The 27,765-nt window shown below is 51.0% G+C and overlaps 1 protein-coding gene across 1 annotated transcript in view; it reads left to right on the top strand.

Annotated features, from left to right (window-relative positions):
• The first annotated feature begins 2,679 nt into the window (after positions 1-2,679).
• The window catches only part of HS3ST3A1 (heparan sulfate-glucosamine 3-sulfotransferase 3A1), a 37,995-nt gene continuing 12,909 nt past the window's right edge, over positions 2,680-27,765 (top strand). Inside the window, exon 1 of the mRNA XM_050981409.1 lies at positions 2,680-3,242. Coding sequence (XP_050837366.1) covers positions 2,680-3,242 — 563 coding nt within the window. The remainder of the gene's footprint in view (positions 3,243-27,765) is intronic.

The following is a 27,765-nucleotide window of genomic DNA, read 5'->3' as shown; positions in this document are numbered from 1 at the left end:
CAGAGAAAGAGGCTGCTCTGAAAATGGTAACTCAGTGGTGCAAGGGGGCTGAGTCAAATGGAAAGCAACTTTTGCTGCAAGCTGTAAGTTGTTAAAAGCCCTGAAGTTATCCCTGAGAAGGGTTATTTTTGCAGCAGGGCTAAAAGAGATAAGAGGAGTAAGTTCTCAGCGCTCGATGTCATGATCTCAGCCACATAATTTTTCTGGCTTTATAGTACACTGTTCATCAAATGGTCTCTGTAGCAAGAAAAACTCATCCAGAAATAAGGTCCAAACCAGTCTGCTGCTCATAAAGAAACTCAGATTTGCAGCTGTACTAACAGAGTCCACAGCAATTGGGGTGGAACTATTTCCCTGTATTGCCCTTTCTAAAGCATTAAGACACCTTCCTTCTTGGAGAGCTGTTCCTGGCTGCAGAATTACTGGTGCCTTCAGCCCCAGGAGGCAGAAACCATGAGTCAGGGTCTGTAAAAATATCACAAGTTTGCCTTAAATATCGTAGGGCTCTTTTAAATATAGATATATTTAGCTTATTGCTTTCTAGACACTGAAACTTTTTATTCAGGCTCTGGTCATATTTTCCCTAGTCAGCTAGTGACTCTTTAAAGGAAAGCTGAGATTCACACAAATATTTCCAGGAAAAATGCTGCAAACATAAGTCTTGCAAGGCAATCCCAGCAGATACATGCTCTAAGCTCTTTCACACCTATTTCACTTTTCTCCTTTTCTCCATCTGAAACGACCTTTTTGTTTTGTTTTGTTTTTTTTTTTTTCAAACAGAAAGTGTAGCACTGTTCTAAGTGTCTAGGTAAAAAAGTATCATAATGAGAATAACAAGAAGTGAAACCACTTTTACCCTTCTGCAGGGCCCAGTCCAAAGCCCATTGATGTCAGCAAAGTCTTTTCATTGACTTCAATGAGCTGGATCAGAGCACAGATTTATAAAGGAATTTGGGTTCCCAATGATGTAAGCAGTTGCCCAGAGGTGTTGGTGGCCTAACCTGCTTACAGCATTTTGTAAATCTGTTTATATATTGGAGCACTGAAATACCTGAAACACTACAGCATTTTGAAGTCACCCAGCACACCAAAATCTAGTAGAGTAATAATTCACTGCAAATAGCATTTGTTATTAATTTTGGTCTGTTTACTATTTGGAAACACATTTTTATTAGCCAGCCAGCTCTGCAGATGGCTGATTATAATTCAGTGCAATTTTTCTCCCCTCTTTTCATTGCATAATTTGTGGATACACCAGCTTTATTTCCAAGTAGTTGAAGTTTAAGTCCTCGGCTAGGTCCACAGCAAACAGGAGGAAAAAAAAAAGACCTAAGTCAAGTGTTTCATGTGCGAGTTTGTTTGAAAATTCTATAATCTATGACAAACATTTCAAATTAAGAGGGCATTCCCACAGGCAATGAAATAACGAAGCCCTTAGAATCAGGCAGCCGAGCCACGAAGCTGAGAGCTATTTCCACATTTTATGTACTCTCAAAGGAGAAGAGCAAATTCCAAGAGCAATATCGTGTTGCTTTTGTAGATATTTCTTACCAACCGTGGGCCAGATTCTGCAGCCAGCCTAGGGGCAGCTTGTGCAAATTAGGGGGGAAAAGCCTGATTTTGGGTGTTTCTGTGCAGTGTTCAGTACGGAGCTCGGTGGAACTGTTGGTTGTGATACCGTGAGTGTGTTTTTAACCCGTCTGTGGCTTTGCTGAGCTTTAGGGGGACTGTTCTTCCGTGCAAAGGTATTTGTGTCTGTCAGAGCGGATTAGTGGGCACATCAGGAGTTTGTTCTCAGGTCCGGAGGGATGCAGGGGGGGTTAGCTCAAAATCTGAGTGGCCGAACAGGCAGGTGGACAGCGCGGTCAGCCAAACGCCAGGGTCTCATCGCACCGCACGTTCTGGACAGAAAAGTCCTGCGGGGTTCGGCTGCCAAAAGACGCTGCCGTGGGCAGCAAGATGTCCCCGTCAGCACCGAGGGGAAAACTAGCAAAGAGTTCCCAGCTTTCCTCCCTGCCCCGCGGGATACACTCAGGGCATCCCTGCACCCTCCGCGACAGCTTCTGGGGCACCCCCGCACCTCCCGGCGCAGCCTCCGGGGCATCCCTGCACCCGTCCGCCTCCGGAACAGCCTCCGGGGCATCCCTGCCTCCGGAGCAGCCTCCGGGCCACGCACGCATCCCCCGGCACGGCCTCCCGCGGGGTTCCCGAATCCCCCGGAGCATCCCCGCATCCTCCGGCACAGCCTCCCAGACACCCCCGCTGCCCCCTAAAGGGCTCAGGAGCGGCTTCCCAGCGGGTCCGCCCGCTCCGGGGGCGGCTTTGCCCCCCGCCCCCGCCGCGCCATTGGCCCCGCCGCCGGCAGCGCTCCGCCCCGCTCCCGGTGATGCCTCGGCCGAAGTTTTCCGCGGCGGGCTCCGCACGTGGGAGCCCCTGGTCGAGCCCCGCCACTGCATCCCCGCCGAGCCCGCCGAAGCGGCAGCGGCTCCCCCAGGCCAGCCCCGCCGTCCCCCGCGGGGGATGCCGCCCTGAAGCGCCGCCGAGGCGGGGTCCCCGCGCCGGGGATGCGGCAGCGCGCAGCCCCCCGGCCCCGCGGAGCGCAGCGCGGAGGGGCCGCGCCGGGGGGCGGCCGCGGAGCAGGAGCATGGCCCGGGCGCCCCGCCGCCCTCTCGGGGTAGCATGGCCGTGAGCGCGGCGGCCGCCCCCGCCGCCGAGCCGCTGCCCCGCAGCATCTTCAAGAAGTTCCTGGTGATGCTCTGCTCCCTGCTCATGTCCCTCTACGTCTTCTACTGCCTGGCTGACCGCTGCCAGACGCTGCCCGGACCCATCATCGCCGCCGGCGCCGCGTCGGAGGAGGACGAGGGCGGCGGCGGCGAGTTCCTGGGCGGCTCGGCCGAGCTGCCCCCCTGGCAGGCGGCGGCGGCGCGGCGCAAGCGGCTCCTGCAGCGGCTGAAGCAGCGGCGGCGGCGGCAGGAGGCGGCGCCGGGCTCCGAGGTGCCGGCCGGGGGCGGCGGGAGCCGAGGTGCCGGCGGCTCGGGCGGCGGGGCGGGCACGGCCGGCACCCTGGCTCTGCTGCTGGGCGAGGGCAGCAAGCGGCTGCCGCAGGCCATCATCATCGGCGTCAAGAAGGGGGGGACGCGGGCGCTGCTGGAGTTCCTGCGGGTGCACCCCGACGTGCGCGCCGTCGGTGCCGAGCCCCACTTCTTCGACCGCAACTACGAGCGGGGACTCGCCTGGTACAGGTACGGCACGGGCGGCGGGACGCGGCCGGGGATAGGGATGGGGATGGGGATGGGGATGGGGATGCAGCCGTGGCCGAGCCGCCAGTGCCCCCCGCTGGCCGCCGCTCCCGGCAGCTCCGTCCTCGTTCCCAAACCACCGCCGAGCCTTTCCTCAGCCCCGTGCTCGTTCCTCATTTCATCGAGCACTCTTCCCCCCAGCCCTTCGCTCCATCCGTTCTTCCGTCCCTGCTCCCAAATCCTCCAGCCCTCCTTTCCCGGCTGTTCCCATTCTGGAGTGCCCCAGGACACTCCTGTCCCCCAGCGTTCCCGGGGTCTCTCCGGCACTCCCCGCTGCAGCCCCGCTCTTGCCTGCTCCCAAATCCTCCAGCCATCCTGTCTCCTCATCCCCCTCTTGTCTGTCCCCATTCCTTCGTGCCCCAGGACCCTCCTGTCTCCGCATCCCTGTCCCGGCTGTCCCCATTCCGGAGTGCCCCAGGACCCTCCTGTCTCCGCATCCCTGTCCGGGCTGTCCCCATTCCAGAGTGCCCCAGGACCCTCCTGTCCCCTCATCCCTGTCCCGGCTGTCCCCATTCCAGAATGACCCAGGACCCTCCTGTCCCCTCATCCCTGTCCCGGCTGTCCCCATTCCAGAATGACCCAGGACCCTCCTGTCCCCACATCCCTCTCCCGGCTGTCCCCATTCCAGAGTGCCCCAGGACCCTCCTGTCCCCGCATCCCTGTCCGGGCTGTCCCCATTCCAGAATGACCCAGGACCCTCCTGTCCCCTCATCCCTGTCCCGGCTGTCCCCATTCCTGCGTGCCCCAGGACCCTCCTGTCCCCTCATCCCCCTCCCGGGCTGTCCCCATTCCTGCGTGCCCCAGGACCCTCCTGTCCCCCGGCGCTCCCGGGATCTGCTGCCCGCGGGGTCCGTGACACGCACAGAGGGAGAAGCGGTGGGTGCCCCGCTGGCCTGAGCGCTGCGCGGGGATGCTGAGGCACAGCTAAACCCTGCCACGGGAAGCAAAGCCCCTCAACATCTTTATACTCCCGCAGCTCTTTGCAAAACCTGTGGCTGACCGCTGACTCTCAGCCGAGCCCCGGCTGCCTCCCCATCGCCTCTCGCAGCTCCCAGCCCAGCGCTGCAGCCGCCAGAAGCCTGTAGTCAGTGTGGACTGCTTTTCCTGTAGTTAATGTGGACAAAACCCCCTTATTTCCCACCTAAATGTTTCAGCATCCCACTAGTGACTAACCAAAACTGTTACTTCCAGGAGCATACCCCACATGCTCACCTTGCCTTTGAAATACTAGCAACGGGTTGATCGGGTGGTTCTTCCAATGAATTAGTGTTTTGTTAAACAAGCCAGTAAACGTTAATGCCGAGAGGGTTCTCACTGAAGCTGTTCAGGTCTTTTTTTGTTGGTTTTGTGTGTTTTAAAGTTCGTAGAGGAGCGTCCTGCCGGCAGATTCCCATAGGAGGGCTTGGTTCGGGTGTGAGTGAAACTGATGTCTCCCGAAGTGTGTCTTGTGTTTGTGGCTTTCTTGAATGAACAAGCAAACAGGAGAGGATTTGGGTACCCCTGGAGTTTGTTTTACCTTCGCATAAAGCCCGGCTATTAGCAGAGAGAAGAGGATTTTGGCTCAGCTTGTGGTGACAGTATTGAAATGTGGAGTAGGGTAGTACTGGCAGTCCGAGTGTTTATGTAAAAGTCTTAACACGTGGAAGGGATGAGCTTCCTTGTGTATCTGCCAGTGTCAGAAACACGCTGGGTTCCTGCAGCCTGTGAAGTGTGGCTTCTCTTGAGAAGAAAGATTTCCTTTTGTGTGGGCTGAAGCTGTCTACAAAATTGTATTTTTAGTCTGTGCTTATCCAATTTCCACATGCTGACCCTGTAGCAGAAAGGAAACGTTAAAAATGAATCTGAAAAAACCTCAAGAACTCTAATCAAGTCTTGACTTTGAAAAATAAACACATGGCTGTGGGGTGGCATCTACTGAAATTTATGGTGGATATGCAGAAAAGCTCATTTATCAAAGATGCTCTGGAAGCTTTGAGGAGCAGATGGCGGTGGGATAGACCTGCTTCTGGAAGCAGTCCCTGAGCAAGGAGTGCAGACCTAGACAGAGGAGGAGCCACAGGCATTCAGTGCAGCCCTTGGTGTCGGGGATATAATTTTCCAGAGGTTTGGTCTTGATCTTGCAGCTCTTTTTCCCTGGCCGTGCTGCCCCGTGCGCTGTTTGTGTAATCATTATGTTTTAGCAGTTGGCACATGAGCTCTCCCTTTAATTGCTGCAGTTTGTTTGTTCTGGTATTTGATGTGCTGAGTTGAGTTTCATCTTTTTTTTTTTTTTTTTTTTTGTTTTATTAGCTCTGTGGAGGCTGAGGTACAGTGAATTCTTTGTGTGGGATTATTCCTTTGAGACCTAATCTTGCTGGCTTTGCTTGTGTGAGTAATCTTTGCTAACACAGGATGGCAGAGCCGCGGTGCCAGCACGCTGGTCACCGCTCACAAATGCTCATTTACAAACCTACCTGTCTCTCTGCAGGCTTTGTTGTGGTCTTTGATGAGGGTTCGGGGCTGGGGAAATGGCCAGATGTTTGCCAGAGGTCCCCATTCCTTATCTTTGGTATCAGAGGCTTAGGTTTCATGTGTGCTGCTGTTTCCCAGCAGTCAGACTAAACAGGTTTAGGGTCATTACAAGGTATAAACACTCGGGTTTGTTTTCAGTGCCCCAGGAAGCCAGCACAGGCAGGCAGTGCCCAGGGAACAAAAAGCTGGTGGCTGTTGCAGAGACTGAAGAGGCAGCCAGCCCGTGTAGCTGATGCTGCTGTCACAGGGACAGGGTGGCTCTGGGGTTTCGGCCGTGAGGAGAGAGAGCCCTGATTTTCCCTGGGAATACCAGAGCTGCTCCCCTAGCAGCCCCTGTGAGCAGGGGGAAGGGCTGAGCTGTGGCTGCAGCAGCGGGTGATGCTCCTGGAGCAGCCAGCCAGGTGTACCTGTGAGCCTTGGTGACATGCAGGTCACCTGCTGGGGTGCATGGAAACATCAGCCAGGAAACAAACGGAGTGACAGCAGAGCTCCTGCAGCCCCTGGTCCCCTGGAGAAGCTGACTTGGTAAAAACCATCCGTGGGATTTCCTTTGGTGAGTGTGACACCTCCGTGTGGGCTGAATGTCAAGGGCAGCTGTGTGCCCAAAGGAGCTTTTTCTGGTTTGGGTTTGAGTCCCCTCATCCAGTGGGGACAAAAGGAGGGAGGGGGCAGCCCACAATGCTGGCATTGACTTGAGTGCTGAGCTTGCTGCTGCAGCCCTGAACAAGGCTATTGAGCCAGCAGAGTTCAATAGCAGGTGAGCACGGGCTTTAATAGAGTTCAACTGCCAACCCCCACCCCAAAACGGCTGCACAGCCTGGGGAAAACTCCCAAGAACAGGGGCTGAGCCAGGCATGTGGAAAAAAAAAAAGCCTGGATTAAAAGGGAATATCTGTGTTTGCGGGTGATACTGTGAATGTGGCTCCTTCCCTCTGATCTTTTGTTAGTCTGCACTGATCGAGCTGCCTGTTGGAATGCCATTATACTGTCACTCAGCCCAGCAACATTTATTTCAAATGTTTTAATCTCCCTGCCTCTGAAGCACCAATGCCACTTTCACTAGAGTGAAGCCAAGTTAATGTCATTAGATTACATCTGACGCAGGGGAAGATGAAAGATAATTCAAAGTTACTCCGTCAGGTTGGGAGTTTAAATATCTCTCCTCCTCGATGCTTCCAGAGCTATGGAGTTCTGGCTCCTAATTAATGTCCTCTAGGGATTTTTTTTCCCAGGTTTTTGTGTTAGTTTTTTTTTTTTTTTTTTTTTTTGCTTCTTTGTAATCTAGGCAATGATATTTCTGAGTCAAAGGGAACAGAGAACATCTCAGGTGCTGAAGAGATCTGAGATGGAGAAAAAGAGGATTTTTGGGAGGGGAGATGCTCCCAGCAGGAACAGAGAATATCTCAGATGCTGAAGAGGTCTGAGATGGAGAAAAAGAGGATTTTTGGGAGGGGAGATGCTCCCAGCAGCTGTGAGCAGCTGCATCCCACCTGGAGCTGTGTCCCATCCTCTGTGCCTGGAGCCAGGGTGAAATCAGAGCCCTGGGGATGGAGGAGTCAGGCTGCTCCTGGGACAGGGCTTTTCAGGTCTCTTCATCCAGCAGAGCATTCTGTGAGTGAATAAGTGTGGGAGGGAGGGGAGGAGTGTGTGGATGATTTTGGGGGGACATCAGGGCAGTAAATACAATGGATGGACCATGGAGCAGGACTGGGTGGCCTTCAGGAGGAAAGCCCTTGCTGCAAACCCCCCTGGGTGAGGGAGGTGCTGTAGCAGCAGCTGCCTGGCAAGGATCATCTCCCCACCTTCCTTCTGCAAGAAACACCAGCTCTCTGGCTGTGTTCAGGGCATGGCTTGTGGCATTGGACAGCAAACCAGGCTGGGGTTTCCACTCCCTGCTGCAGGTAGGAAGGGCTGGTTTAGCAGTACCTCCTTGTCCTGGGAACACCTCATCTCCCAAACACATTTGACTCACTAATAGCATCGAGCCTGAAGCAGTTTCCCTGGAAATTGCAGCCTTGGACAGCCCCATGCTGAAGAGGATCAAGGTCCTTGTTTATTTATTAGCTGTGTAATCAAACACCTCCTGAAGCGAGCTGGCAGGGCCAGGTACTGTATAAAAAGGAAACAAAAGGTGGTTGTGGCCCCAAAGTGCAGCTAATTCAGTGTAAACAGCAGATGGAGATGGGCTGAGCCTGGCACAGACATGGAGAGAGCCTGTGCTGGCTGGGTCTCCTGGGCAAGGAGTCCCTGCAGATGGAGGATGAGGAGGGTCTGTGGGTGGCTGAACCTTTCTTTGCTGGGGAAAGGAGCTGGAAGTGCTGGGGAAATCAGGACTGGAGTTGTTGAGTTTGTATAAGACACTAACTGGTGCTCATGTGTTCTGCCACTGCCTGGACTTGGATACTCCAAGGATTTCCAGCAGAGATCTGTTTGGAAGTCTGGGAGATGTGGTGGTGTGCCTCAGTTTGCCCAGGGCTAAAGGGGGAGTCAGTGCCCTGGGCTGCAGGGTGGAGGCAGCAGGGCTGTGGTGGGACAGCTCTCTGCAGCACAGACACCAGGAGTCACAGGGGTTCTGAAGGGTTAAATGCTACCCAGAGCTGCTGGCAGAGCAGCTGCAGCCTTGGCACAGCTTTGGCTGGCTGTGCCCTTGCACCCCCAGGGATGGCACTGTACAGACACTCCTTCAGAGAGCTGGGGCTGGGCTCTTTCCCCTCTTACTCCTTAAACAGACCCCAAAGGTTTTTATTGGGTTTTGGTGGTTTTTTCAAGCATTTTGTGTCTCTACACATCCCTCCTGTTTTGTGTTAATGGAGGAGTTCATATCTGGGGATTGTGTCTGTTCCTGATGATGGAGCGAGCTCTTGACTTGGCTTATTAGGAGAAGTCAACCACATTCCTATCAGAAAGCACCAAAATAAATCCTGCAGATTTTTCTGGACTCCTCTCTCCAGATGCTGTGGTCTGAACAGGGGACTGTCAGAAGTCTGCAGCCCATCCTCCTCTTCAGTCCTGCTTCACACCCCGGTCCTGGAGAGAGCAGCACCTTCCTCACCCCCCTGTGGCTCTGCCTCTGCCCGAGATGTTTGCAAACAGAGCTGCCCTGGCCCTGTCTGCTGGTGCTGAGCAATTGGGAAAACATGGCCTTGGCTGTCCAAGAAGTTGTCAGCAAAATTCTCAGAGCCAGCTCTCATGGAGAGCAGCAGAAGGCTCATAAAGAAGAGCTCATTTATGGCAAAAATTGGGATAAACTTCGGAGAAGCAGCAGATTCACCTGCTTTAGCCACTCTGGTTGGACTTTGTGAGCCTCCAGCTGTGCTCATTGCCTGTCCTGCTGCCTTGGGGGGGCTCCTGGGGCTCCTTCCCTGGAGTCTGGGAGCCAGGGCCATGCCCTGGCCACGCCATCCCCACCAGGATGTCTTCACCACAGCCCAGCTTGGATTTCACCTTTTGAAGTTTAGAATAGGAGCAGTGAGGTCTGGGGAGGGGGAAGGGAGCTGGTGCACTTCCAGAGAGTTCAGGGCAAACAAGCAGGGATCAGAAAACCTGAGAACAGCCCCCCATGAGCCCCCTGGGTGAGGCAGACACTGAAATTCCTGAGCTGCTAATGATGGTTTTCCCCTGGGGAATTCTGAGGTAACCCAAACTGCTTTCACAGGGAAACAGCAGATGCTGGAGAGGGGCATCAGGGGCAGGGTGTTGTGGCCATAAATCTTTGGAAATTCTCCTTATGTGCAGGTAGTGTGGGAGGGCAGTGAGTTAGGTCAGTTAGATTTGGGCTGCTGGGGTTGGAACTGGGCTCTGCCCCCGTGCCAAAGCCCCAGGTGGGGCAGTGGGGGTGTTCATGCAAGGCCTGGGCTCATCCCAGGGGTTGTGACAGCGTTCCTGCCTTTCTCCTGCATAGCCCACCTCCTGGGAAATTCACTTTTTTCATGGTTTGGGCTTCAACATGTTCAGCTCCACACCCACCTGAGCCCTGTGCCAGGAGCAGGAGGGTGCCCACAGCCAGGGGATAAATAGAGCTGCTCGAGGAAGTGAACTATTCCTGGCATTTCTTCCCTTGAATCATGGGATTCTGCAGCAGGAAATCTTTCAGCAGAAGAAATTGCTGGTTCCCTTCATGCATGGCAGGGCCATCCTTCTTGCTTCCTGGAAGTGAGGAGCCTCGTTATGTGCTCTTTCTCCTGCAGCACCATCTGTTGCAGGATTTGAAGATCCCTGCTCACACCCCCCAGGCTGCTGGGTATGTCTCTGGTGGGAGATGGAGGAGGAACTTTGGAAGCCTCCTGTGGTTGTTTTCCCCATGGCTGAGCAGCTGTGCCCGAGTGTCACATAAGGAAATCCCCCTGGGGTGATTCCAGGCATCTGGAGACCTTTCCTGCACCCAACTCCTGCAGCTTCAGTGGGACCTGCCTGGCTCCCAGCTCTATCCCTTGTCTCCAGGTCCCGAGCACAGCTGGTGGCTGCAAGCTGGGCTGTCAACAGCTGGATCACTTCCATCCACAGCCACCCTTCTCACATCGTCCCCTGGGGAGAGATGTTCAGGTTCAAGTGCAGCATCACCATGGGAAGCTGGCTATTTATCCAGTTAATTATTTATTTCTCTCTCCAGCGGGGTCTTTTTTTTTTTGTTGAAAATTGCAAAAAGCCAGGCTGATTTGTTCTGCCATTGCCTGTTGGAAGAGGGCTCCCTCCCATAAACCAAGCTGTCTGGGGGAGCCTTTTCTGGAGGATCACCAGATCAATAATTGTGCCTCCTGTGTTTTTCCATGTGTGGCTCTGTGTGTTCATATCTGCAGCTTTCAACTCTCAGGGTTGCATTTTTTCCTTACCATTTCACTTCTGCCTTCATCAATTTGTCTTGTGTCACGGAGCATCTTTTGTCATTAATTACACACTTTGGCACACTCTGAGCTGGACTGTTTGGGAAGCTGATTACAGAGAGAAATCCCAAGCCTTGGCTCTGTAGAAGAAGTGAGGGAACATCTGGATTTCCCATCTGGGTGGTGCTCTGTGTCCTGACTCCTCCAGCTCAGTCAGTGAGTGAAAGGCTGGAGATGTGCCCAGGAGGTGCCTTGTTGTATTTGCAGGGATGCCCTGATGAAGGAAGGAATGATGAGTCTGACTCCATCTTCTCAGAAGGTTAATTTATTATTTTTATAATACTATATTAAAAAATACTAAACTATATTATACTAAAAAATGGAAAAAGTACTTACTAGATACTAAAAAATAATAATAAAAACTCATTACTCTTTCTAGAGTCTCAACACACTAATTAATTAATTTATAAAGCAAAACAACTCACACTAAAATTTAATAAAACAATCACTTGTAAATAAACAATCACATTCCACACATAAACAAAACACAAAAAACCCAAAATAAAATAAAAATTATTTTCTTTTTCTCAGCTTCCCAGAAAAAAGAATTCTAAACAAAAAAATTTTTTAAAAACATGTAAGTACCACAGGTGTTCAGTGTGTGCTGAGCTCCCCTTGGCACCAGCCACGTCCTCCAGGCTGCTCCTCAACCTGCTGCTTGTGCTGAAAGCAGGAAAAGTTCCCCTGACACCTCTCACGAGGGCTGAGGGTGCTAATCCTCATGTCTGGGCTGACTTCCATCTCTGCTAATCCTGGTCTGTGCCCCTAAAATTGAGCTCTGCCCTTTCAGCTGGCTCCAGCTGCCTTTGTTCCCTGCCCATGGAGCTGCTCACCACAGGGCTGGGGGTGCCCTGCCTCTGACTGCTCAGAGAGGGCTGTTCTGGAAGCCAGGCTGGGTTTTTCTGCATGCAGAGCTGCGTGTCACAGCAAGGCACAAAGGGAATATTGCACAATTACCCCGTCCTCCTGCACTGCTGAACTCTGCTGGGTGAATATGAATATTTGCCCTTCGATGTTTGCCTGGCGTTCAGCATTCTTGTGCGTGTGTGGCAAAGGTTGTCACAGCCTTCATCACCTCCAAAGGAGGATAAAAACACAAAAGGGAAACCTCAGTGCCTGCAGCAAGCAGAGCACAGGCAGTGACATGCAGAGCTGGGGCTGGGGTTGACAGCTGGCACAGCCACCCCCTGAGCAGGGCTTGGGGAGCCCTGGCTTTCCGAGGTCATTCCTTGGCTCCAGCAGCCTCTGGAGGAGGTTTCAGGGGGTGCTTTCTGAGGCAGTGGCTGTCCCTCCTCCCCCTCTCATGTCTCCATCTGTCCTATCAGCAACAGGCTGGAGAGAAGCAGAATTAGAGACTTTCTCAAACAGTGTGAGAGGAAGCTGTGAAATTGGCTGCCACATTGGGAGGATTTTAGCTCAAAGAGTTTAAAAAGCACCCTGGAATTGCTTGGCAAAGAGCAGTGCACCAGGAGCTGCTCAGTGTGATGGACCAGAAGCAAAGTCCAGCTGAGGGAGCTGCCAACTCTTACCTGGGGGGACCCAGGGTCTGCTCCTGCTGCTGGCACAGGAAAGAGCTTGTGGCTCCCAGGGTGACCCAGGGAGCCTCATCTTCCCACAGCTGTTACTGCAGGGGAAACGGGGTTGGTGCTGGTTTGTGTTTGTGTTGCCCCCAGATGAGGAAGGAAGGAATGATGAATCTGACTCCATGTCCTCAGAAGCTAATTTATTTATTTTATGACACTAGAATATATTAAAGAATGCTGTACTAAACTGTACTAAAGAACACAGAAAGTACCCTTGGCTGGGGTCTCTGTACAAATCAGAACTGGGACAGCACTGCTGGGAACGTGCCTTGAGCTGGTTTATTTTCCAGCATCAGTCTCATTCCATGGGTATGGCAATGAGAAGATGCCAGCAGCTCACATCCCAGACTAAGAACTCAATGTCACAACTCACTTTAAAAGCTTTTTGAGCAATCACACAAAGCAAAAGCACATTGTCAGTAGTTCCATCCAACCACTGCAAGCACAGGTACCTTTGGTTAAACAATGCTGGCTTATTTCAAATACAATACCTGCTTGTGGGCCTTAAACACAATGCACAGAGCTCCAGTATTAACTTAGAACTTCCCAATATCTCACCAGATGAACTTTTCTGCTTAGGAAGTTATTACACAGACCATTGTTCTATCTGTCCTTACTTTTCTACTTCTTACATAATTTTCCTGCTGACCAATCTCATGGCTCCTGCTCAGCTCTAACCACAGCTCTGCTGTTTCTGAGGCCTTTTGCAGCTTTCCCAAACCCCACTGATTTTATGGATTCCCACAATAAAGGATCCTTACTGAATGCTAAGAAGATAATAATGAAAACTCCTGACTCTTTCCAAAGTCCTGACAGCCTGGCCCTGACTGGTCATTAAGTCAAAATAATTCACACCAGAAATCCAATGGAACAATCACCTGTGGGTGAACAATCCCCAAACACATTCCACATGGGCACAGCACAGGAGAAGCAAATGCGAGAAGAATTGTTTCCTTTTCTCTGAGGCTTCTCAGCTTCCCAGGAGAAAAATCCTGGGATTTTTCCAGAGAATGTGAATGCCACAGTGTTGTTTGGTTAAAAACCCAGCTGCTGTGCAGGGAGGGATTTTCCAGTTGGTAGCAAAGAAGGAGCATTTCCACCACTTTGCACCATGGTCTGGGGAATTTGGGAAGAAATGACCCTCAAACCCCTGCTCCCTGTCAGCTCCTGTGCTGCCTGGAGGTCTTTAGCCCAGCTCCTGTGCCCTGTGCAAAATTGCCAGGGTTTTAGGGTGGCCAGATGTTTCTGAGCAGGCACAAAACCCCCAAAACAATCCATGGGTGGGTGTGAATGAGAGTCACTGTGTGTCCCACAGAACACCAAATGTTTCTTGTCCAGCTGCTCTGTTGGAGCCTCCTTAGGACCAGGGGTGGGATTTTGTTGGGCACCTGCAGAGATGGAGGTGCAGGGGCCAGCATGGGCATTGCCATGGCTGGGACAGCATCTTCTGAGTCGTGTCCAGAGCAGCTGAGGAGGTTTTGGCCCACACTCAGCTGGCTGGTGGTGAGCAAGGGCCTGGTGAACACACAAAGCTGAGCTCGTTGCTGAAGGTGCAGCTGGGAGGGCTTGGGGCTGGGTGTCCTGCAGGCAGTGAACACCATGAGCTGTCCCTCCTGCCTTGCCATCCCTGGGCTGTGCTTGCTCTGACCACAGGCAGACACAGGAGGTGCTCAGAGGCTGGCACAAGGGAGTCACACTGAGCTGAAATCTTGTTTTTACATGCCCAGGGTGTGATCCCTGAGCAGCCCAGCACAGCACCCAGAGCTGCCTTTGTCACCAGCCGTGATGCTGCTCTGCCTGCTCCTGACTCACCACCCTCCCTCCCACACAGAACCACAGAACAATGAGCTTGGAAGAGACCTCTGAGATCATCGAGTCCAACCCCTGCTCTAACACCTCAACCAGACTCTAGCACCCAGTGCCATGTCCAGGCTTTTTTAAACCCATCCAGAGATGGTGATTCCACCACCTCCCTAGGAAGAGCATTCCAGCACTTTATTATTCTCTCAGTGACAAATTTCCTCCTAATATCCAACCTGTACCTCCCCTGGAACAGCCTCCTAAGGAATTCAGCAGGCCAGTTGGAGAGGCTGGGGCAGGGAGGGGCTCCCAGGCTGACCCAGATGCTGCACAGAGAATTAACAGAGAGTTAATTGAGTTTGACCATGCCCAGTGCCCCGGTGGGGTCAGCCCCGGGCGGCCCCAGCACCAGGGCTGCTTTGTTTGCTGTGGGACAGCCTGAGCTCTGCCCTGCCTGCACGGGGGGTCGTGGCCCCCTGTCACATCCCAGGGACCTGCTGTCCCCGTGGTGTGATGTGACGGGGTCAGTGAGCTGTGAGCTCTGCCTTTTGGGATGGAGTTTGCAGCTTCATCTGCTCCAGCTCCCTGACTGCACTGGGGCTCTTTGGCACAGTGGCAGCATCTCGGGATCTCTGCTGCTCACAGTGACCCCGAGCTGTGTCACCAAGTCTCTTTTCCCAGCCCAGCTGTTGAAGAAGGAGTCAGAGCTCTTCAGTTCTCATTCTCAAGGTTCCTTATTGTTTCTTACCTATAAAATTCTTTCTCTGTCCAGCTGAGGTCCATTCAGCAGGTCAGACAGAGGCACTCTGACAGCCCCCAGGACAGTGTTATCTTTTTATACTAAAAACTACCTGTACAATATTTACCACAACTTCCCAATACCCATCACCTGTGTTAGACACTGAGCTGCTACTCTAAACCAATCCAAAAGTGCCACCATCACCCAGAAGATGAAGGCCAAGAAGAAGAAGAAGGACAGGACACACTCAGATTCCTCCACCTTGCCTCCTGAACCCCCATTCTAAAAACCCCAAAAATCTATTTTTCACCCTGTGACAAACTAATTATTATTCTACTTAGACTTTCGTGGCTTGCAGATCCTCATGTAAGGTTGGTAATTTTTTCCAAGGTCATAATCAAAGGCACAGGGGTCTTGGGCTCTGTGCCAGGGTCTGTGAGCCCCCTGGCAGGGGTTTGGGCACTCCAGGACAGCCAGAGGGATGTCCTGAGTTCCAGCAAACCCCTGGTCACAGCTGATGCCTGGGTGTGTCCCCATTCTTGGTGCTGCCATCCCTGCAGTCAGGCTGTGGGGGATGCATTTAGGGGCTGTCTGACCCCCTCAGCTTCCAGAGATGCATCAGCCAATGTCACCACATTTCTCTTCACAGAGAAAAGCAAGGCACAATTCTTCCCAAGAATTTTTCTGGGATTCACATTCCCTGAACCTCAGAGAAAGGAAAAACAATTCTTACCATTTGCTGTGCCTGTGTTTGTGCCAAAGCAGAATGCAATGTGGAGATTGCTTGCCCACAGTGATGGTGTTTTGTTTGTCTGTGTGTGTGTGTTGGGACTGTGGGCTGACAGTCACGAGTTTCAGAGCAGGGTCTGCAGGGCTGAGTGCTTGGCAGATTCAGCTTAGATGTAATGTAATACAGTGTAATACAGTATAGAATAATACAGTATAATAAAGTAATTAGCCTTCTGATAAAGTTATTAATTAGCCCTCAGTGCAGTGCAGTTTTGTGCAGGGTTGAGTGCTTGGCAGATTCAGTTTAGATGCAATGTAATATAATGTAATATAGTATAGAATAATATAGTATAATAAAGTAATTAATTAGCCTTCTGATAAGATGGAGTCAGATGCATCATTCCTTCCTTCATCAGGGCATTCCCTGCAAATTCTGTCAGCCAAGATGTCCAGGGGTGTTGGAATTTCAGGATTTCACCCTGTGAGATCACACACTTCTAACCAACTCCACACCCAGTGTTATTAACCGATTTTGGAAGCCTTCTCCACAGCCCCAGGTCAAATGCAGTGCTCTCCTGTGGGTCAGCAGAGGAAGTTTAAAATTCTCAGCACCCAGGGTTCCAGCAGAGGGGAAGGAAGCTCTGTCCTGGCTGATGTGCCAAGGCAGGCATTGAGCAGATGGCACCCACAGCAAGGAGAGTGCCCTGTGCACTGACACCGTCCCATCCCCGTGCTGTCCTCAGGGAGAGGGCACCTGCCACACCTCCAGATGAGGCAGTGGAACCCCGAGATGATCTCACCCCTGCCCTGACCAGCTTTTTCCAGCCCACTCCCAGCCCAGAGCTGTAAAAGAGATTCCAGCAGGATCCTGGAGAGGAGGAAGGGACCTGGGCGCTGTCCTGCTCTCCTCCCCTGCAGCACCAGTGCTGGGCAGTGCCAGAGGCTCCAGGCACATCCCTTGCTGGCAGCCCCAGCCTTGGTACTCTGGGGGGAAAGAGTCAGGAGGGAGCTTTGGGGAGTGATCAGCAGCTCAGCTGGGGCAGGGCTGTGGTGATGGGGCACATCTCCTGGTGATGCTCCTGCTGCAGGGGATGGTGAACCAACAGATCTACCTGCACCCCCAGCTTTGGAGCAAAGTGAGGGCAGGGACAGTGGGGATACCCCCTGAGCCCTGCTCTGCAGAAGGAGTGTCAGGCACAAGCCTTGGGTCACCCTGGCATTGCTGACTCAGCCACGGGCCCTTCCCTCTGCAGAGATTTCCAGGAATGCCCTCCTTAACATCTCCCACCAGGCAAATCATAGCCAGCATCTGGTTAGGGAGAAATTGGATTTGCCCTGTAATCTAATCAATGCTAAATAACAGGAATTCTAACTCTGAGCTCCGTGTTTAAAGTGCTGTTGGTCTCTGGGGTTCACTGGAGTTATTTAATCTAATGAAATCCCATTACTGGCTCATGAGGGTACACCACAGGATGCCTTTCCTGTGGTTAAAGAATTGGGACAAATATCCAGGGACAAATATCCAGCTGGGGAAAGGGGCAGTGAGTTGAGGGTGTCACCTGGCAGGAGCTCAGAGCACTTTGGCTGTATCACTGCAGTGGTGGCTGTCATTGCTCAGGACATGCCCAGGTTCCTCCTTGTCACCAACATGTTCTGTGAAAAATCCTTAGGATTTTTCCCTCCTGAGAAGGTGAGAGGCCTCAGGAACAAAGTGTAAACAATGATTCTCTGCTGCTGTGGGATGCAGCAGGTGGGGCTGGGATTGTTCTCATCTGGTTGTTTCTAATAATGGCCAATCCCAGCCCAGCTGTCCAGACTGTCTCGGTCAGAGACAAACCTTTGTTATTCATTCCTTTCTTATTCTTAGACAGCTTTCTGATTAAATCCTTTCTTCTGTTCTTTTAGTATAGTTTTAATATAATATATATGATAAAATATTAAATCAAGCCTTCTAAAACATAAAGTCAAGACTCTCATCTCTTCCCTCATCCTGGGACCCCTGGGAACACCGTCACACCTCCTGTCACCTCCCTGGGCAGGCTGTACCACCTGGTGCCTCCTTTTCCCTTTCCCTGGCCCTAACAGGGGTCATGTTCCTTAACCCCTCTCAGGTCTCCAGCCAGCATCACCCTTGCTGTGCTTCCTGCAGGGGGCTGTTCTCAGCCCTGGCTCTCCCTGTGCTGGTCCTTGCTGCATCATTCACAGCGGTCCCGGGATGAGGGAAGAGATGAGAATCTTGACTCTATGTTTCAGAAGGTTTGGTTTATTATTTTATGTTGTATAATATATTAAAACTATACTAAAAGAATAGAAGAAAGGATTTCATCAGAAGATTTAGCTAAGAATAGAAAAGGAATGAACAACAAAGGTTTGTGTCTGACCGAGACAGTCTGGAAAGCTGGGCTGGGATTGGCCATTAATTAGAAACAACAAATGAGACCAATCCCAGATCCACCTGCTGCATCCCACAGCAGCAGATAATCATTGTTTGCAGTTTGTTCTTGAGGCCTCTCAGCTTCTCAGGAGGAAAAAATCCTAAGGAAAGGATTTTTCATAGAAGATGTCAGTGACAGGTCCTGGCTGTGTTGGACTTGGGTAGAATCAGAGGATCACCAGTGGTTTGGCTTGGAAGGGGCCTTACAGACCTTCCAACCCAGGTTTGTACAAGCCCCATCCAGCCTAACCTTGAACATTTCAGGGATTTATGATGGTTTCCCCCAAACCTGCTCTACTTTTCCCACCTGCATCAAGCAATTTTTCCTAATCTGCTTCATAGAGGGAGACAGGAGCTGTTCCAGGTCACATTTCCCACGCTGGCTTTGTGACAATTTGTGAGCCTTCCATCAGTTCCATCCCAACAGAGTCAAGCTGAGCCTATTGCACCAGTTGCTTTCCTACATGCTGAGCTCATTGTATTCAAATATCTTGGAATTCTCTCAGCAGAAGGCAGGGACTCTGCTGCTGACAAAAACCAGCCTGGCTGCATCCTGTGTGCAGGGGGAGTGCTCCTTCCCCTGTAGCACGTGCTCCAGTTTCCCTTTATTATTTCCTTAATGAGACTGATACTTATTCTGCACCACTCCTTTGCTGCCAGAACTGGAATCATCAGAGCAGCCAGTGACAATTCCCTTGTGAGCAGTGTGAGGTAGGAGTGCTGCCCCAAAGGAGAGGGATCAAACCTGACTTTGGGGTGTACATCCCTGTCTCACTCTATTCCTCACTTTCTAGGACAGCTGGGATGGCTGTCAGGGTGCTCAGCATCCTCTGGAGGAAGGATTGCACCCAGAGGTGCTGGGAGAGGACATATCTGGCTCGGTGTCAGTGGCTGGGCTGGGAATGAGGGGTTGTGGCTCTGTGCTGCTGAGTTATCTTGGGACATCTTCAGAGCTGCCCATCCCCAAGGAACAGCTTGTTTCCTTGAAAACCATCTCTGTGCTGGAAAAAAAAAAAAAAACCAACCATTAAAAAGGAGCATGTCTGGTAATTTAATCATGTTAAGTACTCCTAAAATCATGTCTGCACTGCAGCATGCCAGAGCTCTCTGGAGGAGCAGATGTGGCAGGGTTAGGTGCAGAGAGATGGGGCTGATGCCTCAGGTTTTGGCTTTTCTATGTTTCAGATTCTGTGCTGCTTTAGTGTGTGAGTCTCAGCTTCACACCAGGGGATGGTGAGCTCTGTGCACAGAGCAGGGAGACAAAACAATTCCTGCTCCAGCTGGGCACCAAGGACAAATGATCCCAATCTCAGCCCAGGAGCACAAACCCTGTGGGCTGGAGAGAGAAAAACAAGGGTGGGACTGGCTGGGCTAAAGCTGGGCTGGGACAATGAACTGCAAGGTGGGAATGGAGCAGAGCTGATCCCAGGGAGAGACCCCGTGCCCGGCCGGGCATTTTGGGGCCATTTTGGGTCATCTTGGGTGCAGCCCTGGCTGGGCTCTGGTGCTGCCCAAGGTGGATCCATGGAGGAGATCCTTGGAATAAATCCCTGCTTTATTCTGTAACTCTTTCCAGTCTCTGCACTGGGTCAGCCTTCCCAAGGCATCAGGGCAAAGGAGGGATTTCTGGAGGAGGGAGGGCGAGACATGCCCTGAGCTTTGGCAAGCCCTGCAGGAGCAGCCCTTGTCCCCTGAGGGGTGGCACTGTGTCCTCAGCACCTGGGTGAGGCTGGCAGTGTCCCCTGGCCCTGGGCTGGCGTGGGAGCAGGGGCAGGGCTGGCTGTGCTAACGAGGAGCTGCAGTCCCTCCGTGGCTGGGCTCATTATGCACGTCCCTTTCACACTGCCTTCATTATTCCCCTGCTATCTAGTGTCATTAAGATATCAAGTTCATTTAGGTACATCCACATTGGCAGTTTAATTATGTCTGGGTACTACTCTGGATTTTATTCATGGACTATCTGGGGGCGGTTGTCAAACACAAGGCCAGGAGATAAAGGTTTGGTGGCTGCAGAATGCTAATGTCCTGCTGGCTCCCTTTTGACAAATACACATGCCAGTTATTGCCAAACTGATTATTTCATTCATTAACACCACATACATCAGCTCCCTTCACCCAGTATTATTGTGTACATTCATCTTTTCATAAACAATTACCTGACAAAGTTGAGAGAGGCAAGGATTGGGGGATTTATGCTGTGCTGGGAAGTTGTGGTGTGGGTTAGGAACGAGGTGCTGGGGGTGTGTAGGACGCTCTGTTAGTGTGATGGCTTCATTAATCAAATTAGGGACAATGGCATGTCACATGTGTGCCCTGCTTCCCAACAGCCTGCTGGTGTTGTGCTCCCTCTTGGGCTCCCTGAGCAGTTTGTGGGGATGAGGTGGGTGAGGTGAAGCCCAGGGGACTCTGTGGGAAGGCTTGGAAAGCAGCCAGCCCATGATCTGCATTTCTCATTATTATTATTTTTAGTAGTAGGCTTATCCTGATTATGATGAGGGATATTTGTGTGAAAACAAACATTCTTTGTTTATTGTTTCTGGGGTTTTTTTTCCAGCTTCCTTGTGCTGCTTTTTCCAAAATTGGGACCCTTAGAGCAGAAAGTGACAATTACCTTTTGAGCAGCACGGGGTAGGAGCCCAGCGTGGTGCTGCCCCAAAGGAGAGGGAGCAAACCTTCCTCCTTTGGGGTGTAAATTCCTGTCTCACACTGGAGCAGCTTCCTAGGGACAGCTGGGATGTCTGAAGCTGGAACTCTAGGACTGGAAGTGGTGGTAGGAATGATTAGGGCATCACAAGGATGAAACCAGCTGGGGAACAAAGCCTCCACCATGACTTCTTTCTACAGTTTTTGACTGTAAAAGCTGGAGTTGGAGAAAAAAAACACATCAGGGAGATGAGAGCAGTGACCTATTGGAATAAAATCCCAATATTGCTGGGTGGAATTTGCCTGGGCTCATCCAGCCCTTGCTCTGGACCAAAGGCAGCAGCTGGGGATGTTCCACCTCAGAGACACCTTGGGCTGGCTGAAGTTGCAGTTGGGCACTCAGAATGAGTCCAGGCATGGTAGAAACTCAGTTTACCTCTGGTGGAAAGGGTTCAGGCCATGGTGAAGAGAAAGGGAGCGGATTCTGCTGGAGGGTTAAATCCAGAGTTTATTCCAGGGTGACAGAGCTCTGAACCTTGGTAACAGCTCCAACAGAATCCAGCACGGTCTCTGTGACTTTTAAACCCACAGGGAGGGGGAGGGAGAGGAGAGGTGAGCCACCAACCAGGTGGGAGGGGGAGGGTCTCAGGGGACAGTGACACCTGGACAGGCCAATGACCCCAGGTCTGAGAAGCATCTTTGGAACTTCTGCCAATCACCCAATGCCCTTGCTGGAATGTGGAACTTGACAGAGAGCACTTCGAAAGGGGGCAAGGGGGCAGAGGGAGGGGAAGGAAGAAGTTGGCACAATATCCTATCCCTATATCCTGAGGGACAGGATACAGCTTCACAGCACAACAGGGAAGAGTAACCAAAGTCATGAAATGAGTGATCCCTGCAGCTTTCCTAGAGGTGGTGGTGAGACCCTCCAGGAGGGATCATTCACATCTCCAGCTCCTAATGTCCAGCACAACCCCCTGTGGAAGGGATCAGACCTGGAGCTGCTCCCAGCCATCGCCATGTTTCCAGTGAGGTGTCTTGTTTTATTTCTTTGTCCCCTCAGCTGTTCCTGCAGGCAGACTCTCCCTGGTGTGGAGGAGGAGCAGCTGCAGGAGGCCACCAATAGAGCCAGGATCAATTCAGCTCCTCACTCAAGCAGACACGCTCCAGAAGTAATGCTTCAGGGGTCACACTGCTCCAGTGCACGATTTGCAAACTAAATAAAGGATCTGAGGGAGCTTTAAGTGCCTAACTCCCTCAGGCCCCTTTGGAAAAAGCCCCACTGGAGTAACTAAGAAGCTTTCACTGTGCGTTTGCAGAAACATTAATCCCCCTTGCTATGTCAGGGCTCTTTGATCACACTTCAAAATCTTCATCTCCAGGGGTCCTGTCTGGGCTTTCCAAAGTGCCTTGAGAGCAGAAGACCTGAGCTCCCAAGGCTCAGAATCCTTTTCCAACTCCCTCCATGCTGGAATGGAGAGATCACACCGTGCCAGGGGTCCCTGTGTGCCCCTTCCCACCATGGGGGATGGGTGACTGCGGGGTGGGCTCTGGGGTTTGAAATCCCTGCCTCTCTCAAGAGTGTCAGCCCGGCCTTGGGCTGTTCTTCCTGCGCTTCCCAACGTGTTCCCAGGGAGGTGTGATGGAAGAGGAAGGGGGTTTTGTCTTTGGATGCTGAGAAATGAATGGTGGAGGAGGGTTGGTCTTGCTAAGCAGGGCAGCCCTGGGAAAGGAGAGGCTGGAGTCATCCTGGAGTCAACTTCAGGAGCTGATCTGAAGCCCCCAGCCCACATTCAGAGCTGGGTGAGGAACAGCAGTGTTTATTGACCTGGATCCAAATGACTCAAGGTGACTTATGAACCTGAGGTCAATAATTGGGTTTTTTTAATCCATCCATATTCTGGAGAATATTTCTTTTCTCCTTCCTTTCCTTTCCGGTTAAGCGCATCCCATGAACTCTCCTCTCCGCTCATCGCCTCTCAGCATCACTCACCTCTCATCTCCTCGCCTCTCCTCTCCTCAGACCTCTCATCTCAGCGCCTCGGCCTCTCCTCTCCGCTACTCGCCGATCATCTCCTCTCCTCGTCCTCTCCTCTCCTATCCTCTCCTCTCCTCTCCTCTCCTCTCCTCTCCTCTCCTCTCCTCTCCTCTCCTCTCCTCTCCTCTCCTCTCCTCCTTTCCTCCTTTTTTCTTCTCTTTTCTCTTTTCCTGTCCTTTTCTTTTCCTTTTCTTTTTCTTTTCATTTCTCCCTTTCACGTTCCTGAGCTGTATTCACTCTGAGCAGCCCCAGTGTCCCAGCTCTGCCCAGCCTGAGCCATCCCCTCCCTGTGACACAAACCTGAGCTCGGTGCAGACCTGCAGGGCAGAGCTGAGCTGCTGCTGGGCCATTTCCTCGTGGAATCTGCAAACTAAACCTCTCTGAAATATGTCAGAGATGGCTCTGACAGTGATGCATTCCCTGGAGAAGGGGGAGTTGCTGATCTCAGGGAAGAGCTCTTTGCTGCAAGATCCTGTGAGTGATGGCTAAACTCCCTGCCCTGGCTGAGGGACTGGAGACACCAGTGTCCCTCCCTGTGCAGCTGCCTCAGCACTGGCCCTTGCCTTGCCCAGAACTTGCAGATTAGCCAGGAAGAATGTTTTTCAGCTTTCTGGAGACTTTTCCCCCCTTTGCACTTGACTGCTTTGCTCTGGGAATGAAAGTATGGAGCCCTTTCCTAGCCATTAAAATTTCATTTAGCAAAAGGACAAAGAATTGGCACAGGAAGGGTGAAGAGCCACTGCAAGAGTAAACTTGTGTGACTCTATGTATTTTAGATCATAGCCTGAGGTCAGGCTCCCTTTTTTGTAATACAAATAAAGGGGTTTTGGCCATGCAGCAGCAGGAGATGTGTAGTGATACATTAAAAAAGTCACTTCTCAGCATAATTTGAGGAACAACCTCTGTTCTCAGCAGTGAGCTCCTCTGAGGTGTCTGGGTGTTTCATCAAACCCCAGCAGGCACAGATGCACACAGAGATGTGCACACACCATCTCCAGCAGCCCAGGGCGTGCCACTGGAATTTCCAAAGCTTTGTCATCATCTCTGCTGAACTGCTGAGGACTCCACAGCAATATCCTGGCTGGCAGATCCTTTTACCTATGCAGACAAGGGAGAGAATCCATCTCCTTGCTCCCCAGAGCCCAGCAGCCAGTTCTCCATCTCCAGAGACACAGGGGTGTCCAGAACCCCCCAGGTGTGGCTGTACAGCCCCGTGGGTCCCAGCCTGCTGCATCCACTGCCCATTGCCAATATTATTTCTCAGCTGCCTTAATTTAGCTGGTTTAGTCCCTGCACTCATTTTCAGTCTCTGAGATTTGGTGGCATTTCTTCAGAGGGAAGGAGAATGGAGGAACACTGGGTTTGTTGGTTTTCTTTTTGTTTTTTTTTTCATAAATCACCCCAATTTAGTGTTTTTTCTGTGTCTTTCCAATTTTCAGACAACATTTTATTCTCCTTTACATTGGCTGCAGCTTCTCAACCACCAGCCCTGTCTCCAGCTCCATTTCCCCCCCTATCTCCTCTCCCACCCTTCTCCTTTACCATGGCAGGAGCAGTGAGTGTGCACAGCCTGCCCAGGCACCAGGGGAAAATCAGGCAGACATGGAAAAGGAGCAAATTGCATTATGTATTGCAGGCAATAATGCAGCTCCCAGGGGACAGAGATAATGTAGGGAGAGACAAAGGAACAACAGTTTTTGCTGGCCTGAGCACTCACTTGATTGTGGCCTTTCTGGAATTATCCCTGACTTCTGGGTGATTGTTTGTGTCACTTTTTTGACTTTTCACTTTTGACTGGCTTGAATTGAGCCCCAGGGTATTGGATTTGTGGGATGCCCAGTGGCAGGAATGATGGATCTGACTCCATGCTCTCAAAAGGCTCATTTAATATTTTATGATACTGTATTATATTAAAGAATGCTGTACTAACTATACTAAAGAATACAGCAAGGATACTGACAGAAGGCTAAAAAGATAATAATGCAAACTCCTGACTCTCTGCAGAGCCCTGACACAGCCTGGCCCTGACTGGCCAAAGAGTGAAAACAACTCCCAGCAGAATGCAATGGAACAATCACCTGTGGGTGAACAATCCCCAAACACATTCCACATGGGCACAGCACAGGAGAAGCCAATGAGATCAGAATTGTTTCCCTTTTTCTCTGAGGCCTCTCAGCTTCCCAGGAGAGAATTCCTGGGCGAAGGGATTTTTTCAGGGAATGTGAATGCCACACAATAAACAGTTTTGCTGGCCTGAACACTCACTTGATTGTGGCCTTTCTGGAATCATTCCTGACTTCTGGGTGATTGTTTGTGTCACTTTTTTGACTTTTCACTTTTGTCTGGCTTGGATGGAGCCCCAGCGCTGATGAGGGATCAGGATGTGAGCAGAGGCATCCCCAGCCCCAGGGATGGGGGCTATTTCCAAGCTGGCTGATTTTTGGGGTTTGTCTGTCTGGAGGACTTTCTGGAGAACTGATGGTTTGGGTTCCCATTTTCTGGGGTGGGGCAGAAGTTCCCTAAGCAGTGGAGATTCCCTGAGTTTTGGGTGCAGAAAGAGGCATTGGGATGAAACTGCTGGCATCAGCCATGGAGTGTGTGTGTGTCCCCAGGGCACATTTGGGTTTGGGGCTCTGGCAGGACCCCGTGGGGCTGGTGGTACATGGGTTTGCAGGACACTCAGCTGTGGTGGGGATGGATTTCCTCAGCAGCCTAGGTGGTGAGAAGCTGTCCAAATCAAAGCTCCCCCAGCTTTTGGAAAAATCCCAGCTGGGATGTTTGCCCCAAGGTCCCCCTTCCGAGTCTGATTGTTGGTTTTAGATGATATAAGATCACTTTATGTCTCTGACTGGCTTGAAAAATCTCTCTTCCTCTCTCTCTCTCTCTCTCAATATACACATATAAAATACAGACCATATGATGCACTTAAAGCCAGCCCAGCCTGTGTGTTTATACAGGAAAGGATTGTGTTTCTGGCCGACCTCTCCCCAGCCCTCCTTCTTCTGACCAAGGATAAACTGGGACCTTTAGAAAACAAAGTGGTGGCTGCAATTTTTCACAGATTTGCTCTCGTAGATATTTATACAGGGCAGGCAAGCCCTTCCCCAGGGCAGTCTGCTTCTGCCTGTGGGCAGAAACCAGGGGGGCTGAGTTTATTTTTTTTAATCTGTTCACTTTGGTTTGATTTATATGGTAAAAGAGATATTTTTATTATAGTGCACAGTAAATTGGGTTTCTTTATTGCTCATGAGAGCTGTTTCCCAAAATTGGACTATTTATACCGTGCACTGATTGCAGTGTATTTCTGATCTTGATGTCTGACTGCGGGGAATAAAAAAAATTACAGAAAATCAGATGTTTTTTAAGAAAACCTGCAACTTCTCTTGGAATAAGATTAAACTTTTCCTTGAGATGATGATGTGGCTCTCAGCAACTCCCAGGAAATCATCTTGGTTTGGTGACTAAAGACTTTTGGTGGGAATTGGAGGCTCTGGGAGCTTTTGAAGCAGTTTTGTGGTTTGTCCATTGGTGTAATCCACAGGAAACACATCCGTGGGTCCAAAGGCCACCCTGGCTCTGGTACCTCCACTGATGTTTCCCTGCAATTATAGGAATGATTCAATGAATTAATTCCCAGTTGGTTTCCCAGCAGAAAATCCTGCAGCCTTCAGATGGATGTGAGAGTGGAGGGAAGTGATGCTTTAAAGCAAATCTTAAATCTCTTCCAGGGCAGATGGTTAATTGTGTAGTTCAATTTATTTGCCTAATGCAAATCATGTCCCATTTGCCCATGGCGCCAGGAGAACCAGATTCCTGTTTGGTTTTGCTCAAAGCTGAATTTTCAGAGAATATTCTGGAACTCCCACATGATCCTCCCATTTATGGCCCCAGAGGATGACTTGCACACAGGACAAGCAGCATGGAAAGGTGCTGGGATGAGAAACAAGAACCCAATTCCTGTTTGGTTTTGCTCAAAGCTGAATTTTCAGAGAATATTCTGGAGCTCCCACATGATCCTCCCATTTATGGCCCCAGAGGATGACTTGCACACAGGACAGACAGCATGGAAAAGTGCTGGGATGAGAAATTACAACCCAAATTCCTCTTTGTTTTTGCTCAAAGTTGATGTTTTCAGGGAATATTCTGCATCTCCACATGATCCTCTCATTTATGGCCCCAGAGGAGGATGGCTTGCACACAGGACAGGCAGTGGTTCCCTTGGAAAGGTGCTGGGATGGATGAGAAATAAGAACCCAGATTTCTGTTTGTTTTTAATCATGCTGATGTTTCAGGGAATATTCTGGAACTCCCACGTGAACCTCCCATTTATAGCCCCAGAGGATGATGTGCACACAGGACAAGCAGCAAGGAAAGGTGCTGGGATGGATGAGAAATAAGAACCCAGATTTCTGTTTGTTTTTGCTCAAAGCTGAATTTTCAGGGAATATTCTGCATCTCCACGTGATGCTCCCATTTATAGCCCCAGAGGATGGCTTGCACACAGGACAGGCAGTGGTTCCCATGGAAGGTGCTGGGATGGGGACAAGCTGCCAACACCCTGTTGGTTTGCAAAATTCAGCCTCTCATGCTCATCCTCCAGACCTTTGAAGGTGCTTTGGCCTCCTCTTTTCCCATTCCCACTGTCTGTGGGGCTGGGTTCCTGCCCTGGGCCAGGAGGGTGTTTCTCAGGGAACTTCCCAACATCCCAAAAGGGCCTAATTGAAGCCTGTGGAGATTTTTTTCACAGATCCATGGCTTTTCAAAGGAGAAATTTGCATATTAATAAGAAGCTGTTCAGACTGATTGGCTTAATGTGTTTGGTGTAAGTATAATTAAATGTCAGGGGAAATATATCATGAAGTAATGGAGCTGGAGTTAATTTATCAAAAAAAAAAAGAAATCCTAAAGAGGGAGACACTTCCAATAACAAACAGTTCTTTAACCTTCCTCCTTAAGATGATTTGCTTAGTCAGGGCTGAAAAGTGTGGTCTTGGAGATCCTTGAGTGAGAGAGACATGAGGTTGGTTTGGGGATGGAGGTTTTTCCACACTCTCCCAATTACAGAGCCTGCAGATCCTGCACTTTTTCAGATCCTGCCCTGCATTGGTG

The sequence above is a fragment of the Serinus canaria genome, chromosome 18 (assembly GCF_022539315.1).
Source record: "Serinus canaria isolate serCan28SL12 chromosome 18, serCan2020, whole genome shotgun sequence".
Classification (NCBI taxonomy): domain Eukaryota; kingdom Metazoa; phylum Chordata; class Aves; order Passeriformes; family Fringillidae; genus Serinus; species Serinus canaria.
Note: the sequence above shows the minus strand (reverse complement) of the source record. Positions and strands in the feature narration are given on the sequence as shown.